Source organism: Lynx rufus, unplaced genomic scaffold (genome assembly GCF_022079265.1).
Source record: "Lynx rufus isolate CCGP_SWC_20201006 ecotype Redwood Valley unplaced genomic scaffold, mLynRuf1.p SCAF_4, whole genome shotgun sequence".
NCBI lineage: Eukaryota > Metazoa > Chordata > Mammalia > Carnivora > Felidae > Lynx > Lynx rufus.
In genome coordinates this window covers 6,902,353-6,911,223 of record NW_025814856.1, presented here as the reverse complement: position 1 = coordinate 6,911,223, position 8,871 = coordinate 6,902,353, and the positions used below count along the sequence as shown (strand labels likewise).

Below are 8,871 nucleotides of genomic sequence, written 5' to 3'. Positions count from 1 at the left end.
TGACTCAGCTCTGGCCTTCTGGCTCAGAAGGCATGTGGCTCAAGGCATGTGGCCGTCCCTCCAGCAGCCCTGGCACTCGGGGCTGCCCTGACCTTGGTTGGGCTGACACCTAGCCTCTCCCGGCTTCTGGAGTGTGGCCCTCCCGCTGACGGCTGGAATGTGGCCTGGAAAGCAGGGAGTTCAGGCCTGTTAAGTCTTTCTCTTGAGGTGTTTATGAACGCTACTTTGGAGGTTGAGAGGCGGAGGTGGCTGAATGCCAGCAGGAGCTGAACCTGGTTTCTTCTGGAAGTTCCATTTGCTTCTCCCAAGGGAGGAGCCCATTTTTAGGTGCGGGAAGGGTCTCCAGGTCACTCTGGAGGTGCTTCGAAGCCATAAGTAGCACTTGGGCCAATCTATGTCCCTGAGCCCTTGCCTGGTCTGTAAGGCAAGTTGAATCCTCCCTCGGCAAAGGGATTGTGAAAAGAATCCTCTGAGAGGGGGCCTCCACTAAATGCAGCTGCTCTCCTGTGAGCTGAGGTCCCTGACAAAGACTCACGGTCTGTCTTCTCTCTTTCCCCTGTCCCGTGAGCACCCTGTTTCCTAAGGGGTGTTAGGGGCCCAGATGCTGGCTTCTGGCCGGTTTACATGGCCCGATTCACCTTTTGGTGAGATGGTCTTCCATCAACTACACCCTTCCTGCTCATTAATGTACTCCCCCCAGCACTGCTCCTGGGCCTCCCCGGGGCCTGACAACTGGTGGGGGCCAGAGTTTTGCATTCAGGTTCTGGAGCTAAAGACCCTTTGGATTCATGGTCCTGCTGCTTACAGAGTCTATGATCTTGGATAAGCAGCCTCTGAGCCGGACTCCTTTCTGACAAGTCTCCCAGGCCATGGGAAATGGGGTCCTGGGGCACCTGGGTGGCTCAGTCGGTTGAGCGTCTGAATTTGGCTCAGGTCATGATCTCACAGTTCATGAGTTTGAGCCCCACATTGGGCTCTCTCTGTGCTGAGAGCAGAGAGCCTGCTTGGGATCTTCTGTCTCCCTGTCTCTCTCTACCCCTTCCTTGCCCTCACAGTCTCTCTCTCTTAAAAATAAACATTAAAAAAAAAAAGAGAAAGAAAGGAAGAAAGAAAGAAAGGAAGGAAGAAAGGAAGGAAGAAAGGAAGGAAGAAAGGAAGGAAGGAAGAAAGAAAGGAAGAAAGAAAGGAAGAAAGAAAGGAAGAAAGAAAGGAAGAAAGAAAGGAAGAAAGGAAGAAAGAAAGGAAGAAAGAAAGAAAGTAAAGGGGTCCTGATCCTTCCCTTTATGGTTAAGAATTAAAATAATTCTCTAGGGGCACCTTGGTGGCTCAGTCCGTTAAGAGTCCGACGTTGGCTCAGACCATGATCTCATGGCTGCATCGGGCGGGCTCCCTTCTGTCCGAGCAAAGCCCACTTCAGATCCTCTGTCCCCCTCTCTCTCTGCCCCTCCCCTGCTCGTTTTCTCTCTCTCTCTCTCTCTCTCTCTCTCTCTCTCTCAAAATAATAGTAAATAAACTTTAAAAGAAAAAAAATAATTTCTCTAAAGAGCATAGTATAGTGTATAAGTGTTGATTAACTATTAAACTGATAGCTATGAATTTTAGTCTTATTAATATTTCAGTCTTCCTGAATCCTGCCATGTGTGGGTAACCCATAGCAACCAGAGTCTCAGGTCCACGTCTGGCCAGGCTGACCCCTTCCGACCGGCTGTTGGGGGAATCTAGTTTACATGTAACTAGTAAACCTAGTTTATGTGTATGTTTACAAATAAATTCACTTGTAAATTCTGTAACATAAAAAAGTAAAAATGTACCATTATTTGTACCATAGTTTGTAACTCTGTTCTGGTGCTTTTTCCTTTGCTGTGGCAGATACATTTTCTTTTTTAACTCAGCCCTATATTATTAATGGTTTATTTTTATTGTGGCAAGAAACACATAGCATTGACCATCTTAAGTTTTTTTTTTTTTTTAACGTTTTTATTTATTTTTGAGACAGAGAGAGACAGAGCATGAGCAGGGTAGGGGCAGAGAGAGAGGGAGGGAGACACAGACTCTGAAGCAGGCTCCAGGCTCTGAGCTGTCAGCTCAGAGCACGACGCGGGGCTTGAACTCACGGACTGTGAGACCGTGACCTGAGCTGAAGTCGGACGCCCAACCGACTGAGCCACCCAGGCAACCCTTAAGTACTTTTTTTTAACGTGTATTTATTTTTGAGAGAGAGAGAGAGAGACAGAGCATGAGTGGGGGAGGGGCAGAGAGAGAGAGAGAGAGAGAGAGGGAGGGAGACAAAGAATCCAAAGCAGGCTCTGGGCTCTGAGCTGTCAGCACGGAGCTGGTTGTGGGGCTCGAACCCCCGAACCATGAGATCATGACCTGAGCTGAAGTTGGATGCTCAGCCACCTAAGCCACCCAGGTGCCCCCTTCCTAAATATTTTTTAAGTGTATGATAGTGTTAACTACATGCACACAGTTGTGCTGCAGATCTCTGGAACTTTCTCATCTTGTTTAAAAGAGATTCTGTTCCCACTGAACTACTTCTCTTTTCCTCCTCACCAGTCCTTGGTAACACCACTGTTTTTTTCTTTGTTTAGTTTTGATGTCTTTTTTTTTTTTTACTTTATATATATATATTTTAAGTAATCTCCCCACCCAGTGTGGGGCTCGAACCCACAACCCCAAGATCAAGAGTCCTCCACTCTACTGAGTCAGCCAGGCACCCCTTGTTCTTTTTCTTTCTGAGCGTTTGACGACTTCAGATACTTCAAATAAGTGGAATCATGCAACATTGGTCTTTTCATGACTGGCTTCCTTCACTTGTCCTGATGATCTCAAGGTTTGTGCAGGTTGTCACAAAGGGCAGGGTTTCCTTTTTTTAAAGGCTGAATAATCCATTGTATGTAGATACCAAATTTTCTTCACCCCTACATCTTTCTGGGGCATTTGGGTTACTTCCACCTTTTGCCTCCTCTGAATAAGGCTGCAGGGAAGGTGAGCGTGCAAATATCTCTTCAAGATCGTGCTTTCAATTCCTTTGAATATATACTCAGAAGTGGGATTGCTGGATCATATGGTAATCCTATTTTTTTTAATGTTTGTTTATTTTGAGAGAGAGAGAGCACAAGCAGGAAAGGAGCAGAGAGAGAGGGAGATAGAGAATCTGAAACAGGTTCCGCCCCTGCAGCACAGAGCCCAACGTGGGGCTCAAACTCATGAACTGGGAGATCACAACCTAAGCCGAAATCAAGAGTCGGATGCTTAACTGATTGAACCACCCAGGCACTTCCTCATAATTCTATTTTTAATCTTTTGTGGAACCTCCATTCTTTTCCTTGGTGGCTGTAGTATTTTTACATCCCCACCAATAGAACACATGGGTTCTAATTTCTACATTCTTGCCAGCATTTATTTTTGTTGTTGTTGTTGCTGTTGTGTGTGTGTGTATCTGTGTGTGTGTGTGTGTGTATATATATATATATATATATATAATTTTTATAGTGGTCATTCTAACGGGAATGAGGTGACTTCTCAGTGTGGTTTTGATTTACATTTCCTGGATTAGTGAAGTTGGGTGTCTTTTCACAAAGTCTGTTGGCCATTTGTGTATTTTTAGGTAATGGTTTACTCAAATCTTTTGCCCATTAAAAAAAAAATGTCTATTTTGAGAGAGGCAGAGAGAGAATCCCAAGCAGGCTCCATGCTGTCGGGACAGATCCTGACGCAGGACTCCATCCTGTGAACCCTGAGATCATGACCTGAGCTGAAATTAAGAGTTGGACGCTCAACAAACTGAGCCACCCAGGCTCCCCTTGTCCGTTAAAAAATTTTTTTCTTAGTGTTTTTGTTTTATTTTTGAGAGAGAGAGAGCGTGAGCGGTGAAGGGGCAGAGAGAGGGGGAGACACAGAATCCGAAGCAGGCTCTAGGCTCTGAGCTGTGGGCACACAGTCTGATACAGGGCTCGAACTCACATGACCTGAGCTGAGTGAGATCATGACCTGAGCTGAAGTCGGATGCTTAACTAAACCAGGTGCCCCTCCCTTGCCCATTAAAATTTTTTTTTAATTTAATTTAATTTTTTTTTTTTTTTAATTTTTGAGAGCATGGGAGAGGGGCAGAGAGGGAGACAGAGGATCCAAAGCAGTCTCCGAGCTGTCAGTGCAGAGTGCAATGCTGGGCTCTAACCCAAGGACTGTAAGATCAAGACCTCAGCTGAAGTTGGATGCCTAATGTTTTTTATTAGAGAGAGAGGTAGAGAGGGATGGGGAGAGAGAGAGGGAGGGAGGGTCTTAGGCAGCACAGAACCCACGACCCTGAGCTGAAATCCAGAGTTGGACGCTCAACCGAGCCACGCAGGTGCCCCTGTTTTGCCCATTTCGAAAATCAGTTTGTCTTTTTTTTGTTGTTGAGTTGTAGCTCTTTATTCCGGATATTAACACCTGATCAGATACATGGTCTGCAAATATTTTTTTCCCATTCTGTAGGTTGCCTGTTCACTTTGTTGACTCCCTTATTGTGCATAAATGAAATCTGATGCAGTCCCATCTATTTTAGCTTTTGTTGCCTGTGCTTTGGTGACCTAATAAATCATTGCTAAATCCAATGTTGTGAAGCTGTCCTCCCTCCTCTTTTGTTCCTCCCCTCCCCCCTGCTCCTAAGAGTTCTATGGTTTTAAATCTGCATTTAGATCTTTAATCCATTTTGAGTTAATTTTTAAATGGTGTAAGGTAAGGATCCAACCTTACTTGTTTGCATATTGATACCCAATTTTCCCAACACCATTTGTTGAAGAGACTATCTCAAGTTCTGGTGCTTTTTTTAAACACACAGGCTGTGGAAGTGGCCTGAGCCGCCCCACGCCGGGAGATCCTACATAGTTTGTGCATTCTCAAGATTTTCTGCGATTTGCACCTTTTTAAAGATGAGGAAATGGAGACTTGTCCAAGGTCGTTATAGTGAGCATATAGATGGAATTGACTTCAAGTCCTCAGTTACAATCCCAGGAGCCCACATGCTGGAACCCCGACGCTCCCTGTTTTATCCCCAGCATGCTAGGAAGAATGAATGAATGAACCTCTCAAGCAAGGCTCCCAGCAAACAGCGGAGTTTGGACGAGCCCACTGCTCCATATGGGGGTGTGCGCCGGTCTCGCGCATGCGCGGCCCCTGTGCACGACCCGCTCCGCTCCATCTGCCGGCACATGGTATGGCCTCTATCCCTATGGTATGTCCCGCCTTCCCCCACGCCCGGGCCGAGATGGTACGCCCCGCCTCTGCTCGCCGCCCCTCCCCGTTGGTTTCCGCGCGAAAAGCCAGGGCTGCCTCTGCCGCCGCGGTCTCTGCTGCAGTTTCCAAGATGCCTGCCCGCACCGCCCCGGCCCGGGTGCCCACGCTGGCTTCCCGGGCCATCTCGCTGCCCGATGATGTCCGTAGGCGGTAGGTGCTGTGGGGGGTCCGTGAACTCGGATCGGGGGTGAGGGGGAAGTGGCACGGCGTTGGGGGTGGGGGGGGGTTGCTTCCCCTGTAGGTAGCCCTTGGCTGCCGCTGACAGACGGGCGCGCATGCGCGGGACGGCTCGGCGGCGGTTGGCGCGGGCAGGGTGGCACTTCCGGTCGCGCGCACCCCTGGCCGTTTGGCGCCAAAATGGGCCGAGGCCCTTCACAGTTCCCTGGTGACTAGTAACTTGGGGGTCCTTCCTGATTTCAAAGTGGAGCGAGCTTTGGGTTCTCCTCGGGGATCGCCAGCCCAGAGGAGCCACGGGCCTGGCTCCTGCCGCCGGCCGGCTCGCGCAGGAAGTGGGCAGCCCGCGGCCTCAGGACACCCCTCGGCCCGGGCACTTCGGCCTCCACTTCCGGTGCCCGGCCCGCTTGGGGGGTCGAGCTGGTCCGGTCCCCGGGGGGCGTTTCGGGGGGCCCCCCTTGGCACCCGGCGCAGCGCATCCCGATGGCGGCCTCCAGAGACAGACGTCGCCGCTCGGGGCCCGGGCGCGGCCGGCTCAGGTTTGCGAGCCCCGTCTTTCTTGGGGGGCTTCCTCCATCTCGGCCTGCCGGGGAAGTCACGTTCTGGAAGGAACCCCCACCGCGCAGCGCAGAAGCGGGGCTCGGGCGGCGTGAAGGCTGTAAGAGCCTTTCCCAGTAAATCTGTGCCTGGGAGCGGGCATCAAGGAAGCCTTGCTAGGCTGCTGTGCACGGGGGTTGGGGGGGTCAGAACACTGGGCTCCCCTTTGTGAAAGGGCTCCAATTTCACTCCTGAAAACTTGCACCCCTTGGAACACGAGTCCCGGGAACCTCGCCCAGGCCTGAACACTTCAGCCGGATTTGTGAGCCTGGTTGAGCCTTTGCCCGATTTCCCTGTGCCGGTTTCCTATGGTCGATCCTGGCCAGTCGGATGGGGGCTTTTGGAGTTGGAGGTGTGTATGTGTGTGTGTATGTGGGGGCGGTGTTTGGGACTCCCTACCAGGTATTTAAGGTTCAGGCCACTTCTTAAGCACAAGAGGGGGTGTGTCTTGCCCAAGAAGCCTTACCTGTAGTCTCCAGGGATATGACTTAGAATGTAAACAGAATTGTGGAAGTCCCTGGCTTCATGATGTTGGACCCAACCTAGAGGCGTTTGGGCCCGATCTTCTTTACTCTGATGGTGAGACCTCCCGTCTCCACTGGCTTGTTTGACCTGGGGCGAGTGTCATGAACAAGCTATCGGTGCGGACTAGATTGACATGGGCTCGAAATGGATAGTGGATGAAATGAGAATATGCCGAGACATAAACGCCCACCTGTTAGCATTGTTATTGGCTAAGCCAACTTTGTTTTTTCAGTTCTGCCAGTCAATTGTATACAAAACTTGACATATTCTCATTTAATCCTCAAGAGTTCTTTAGAGTGGGTGCTGCAGGAGTTCATCAAGAGGAAGCAAGGATTCCTGCTGATGTCTGCTTTTTGCCAAAACCGTTCCTTTCAACTAGGGTCTTTGAACAGGCCACTGGCTTGGGGGTTGTCTTGGGCCAGTGCAAGTACTTGGCTGAATTTGAATGCTCTTAGGTGAGTTTTACAATCCACCATTCACCCTGGGTTCCATATTACTTTGAACTAGAATTGCTTACTGTAGGTGTGGTTTGGTGTTTCTGCCTTAGACCACGTGGTGGACATTGAAATGGTCTCATGTGACTCAACAGCTTTTCTTACATTTTGAATTTCAGTGTACAAAATCCACACATAAACATGGCATTCAACACTCCCTTAAAAGACTTGTAAATAGAGGTACGACTTCTTTATCTATGAGAATTAGAAGTATGATTTATAACACAGGAGGTCTCTAAGTCCAGTAGAATACTCTAAGAACAAAGTTAGGCCTGGTCCTCCTGCATTTGTCACTTCTACTTGTATATATATCAGCTTTTTTTTAGAGGGTGAGCATGGGAGGGGCAGAGAGAATTTTAAGCAGGCTCCACTCTCAGAACGCGGGGCTCGATCTCACAACCCTGAGATCGTGAACTGAGCCAAAATCAAGAGCCTGATGCTTAACTGATTGAGCCACCCGGGTGCCCCATGTCAGCTGCTTTTTTTAAACACGCAGTTCCATTAGATATGTATCAGAAAGAATTTTCAATGTCTGGGTTTTTAAGTCTTTAACTTCTTTTTTGAAGTATACTATGCCCCAAGTCTAAAAATGTTGCCTTTTTAGGACAAGCCACATTCTTCTACTTATTTTTCTTACTCTGTCGAAACCACCATTTGCACAGGAAAAGCGAGAATTCTTTCACTGGTCTTCCTGTTGCCACTCAAGGCTTTTCTAGCAGCGGAAACTGTGATCCTCTTAAAAAAGTTGGATCTGATGGTTTCCTTGCCCCACACACTGCCTGGTGCACTGGTCCTGAAGTTCAGAATCCCTGTCCACTTGCGTCACTCATCCTGTGTTCATCTCACAAGCCATACAGACCTCCTTTTAGGTTCTCAGGGCCCGAGACCTTGCAGAGCAGCTGGTGTGAGGCTGAGCTCTAGCTACTCCTTCCCTAGGCTGGCTACTGTCCATTCATCCTTAAGACCGTCCTCAGAAAGACCATCCCTTTTCCCCATAATAGGAAGGGTGTTGAATTCTGTCTGTGCACCCGCATGCTGCCTTTCCAAACCTGGAGCTGATGGTGATTCGTTTGCCTTGTTCACTGTATCTGTAGCTTGTGTAGACTCTGAAAGGCATGCATGCCAGACTTTCCCCTTTTATGAAGCCTGGATTCACACATTGATTATAGCAACCTCCTTTGCACAACTCTGATTAGCTTTCGTAATTGTGACAGCTCTTTAACTGCTAGCCATTCTGTGATTAGATTAAGCTGTTTTTCAGGTTTTAAAAAATGTTATTTATTTATTTGTTTGTTTTTAATGTTTTTTGAGAGCACAAGCGGGGGAAGGACCGAGAGAGAGGGGGACAGAGGGATCCGAAGTGAGTTCTGTGTCGACAGCAGCAAGCCCGATATCAGGCTCGAACTCACAAACCACGAGAGCATGACCTGAGCCGAAGTCGAATGCTCAACTGACTGAGCCACCCAGGCGCCCTTCAACTTCTTAGCTCTAGTTCCATGGCTCCCACTAAGTGGGTATTGAATGGACTTACCTTTTTTTTTTTATGTTTATTTATTTTTGAGAGAGCGCGTGCACAGAGGGGCAGACGGAGGGAGAATCCGAAGCAGGCTCCAGGCTCCGAGCTGTCGGCACAAGCCTGATGCAGGGCTCAAACCCACGAACTGTGAGATCATGACCTGAGCTGAAGTCAGGCACTCAACCGACTGAGCCACCCAGATGCCCTGGGACTTCTCTTTTCTAGTTCTCTGCAGGAGTATTCTAGAGGTGCAGACTGCTGGGGTTCAAATCCTTCCTACCATAG

The 8,871-nt window shown here is 48.9% G+C and overlaps 1 protein-coding gene across 2 annotated transcripts in view; it reads left to right on the top strand.

Annotated features, from left to right (window-relative positions):
- The first annotated feature begins 5,317 nt into the window (after positions 1 to 5,317).
- DNMT1 (DNA methyltransferase 1) overlaps positions 5,318 to 8,871 on the top strand; it is a 47,727-nt gene continuing 44,173 nt past the window's right edge. Inside the window, exon 1 of one of the 2 annotated variants that reach the window (XM_047095534.1) lies at positions 5,318 to 5,430. In XM_047095534.1, coding sequence (XP_046951490.1) covers positions 5,351 to 5,430 — 80 coding nt within the window. In that variant the 5' untranslated portion in view covers positions 5,318 to 5,350. Of the gene's footprint in view, positions 5,431 to 6,864; positions 7,032 to 8,871 lie in introns of those variants that run through there. The other variant, XM_047095536.1, reaches the window with a different exon arrangement.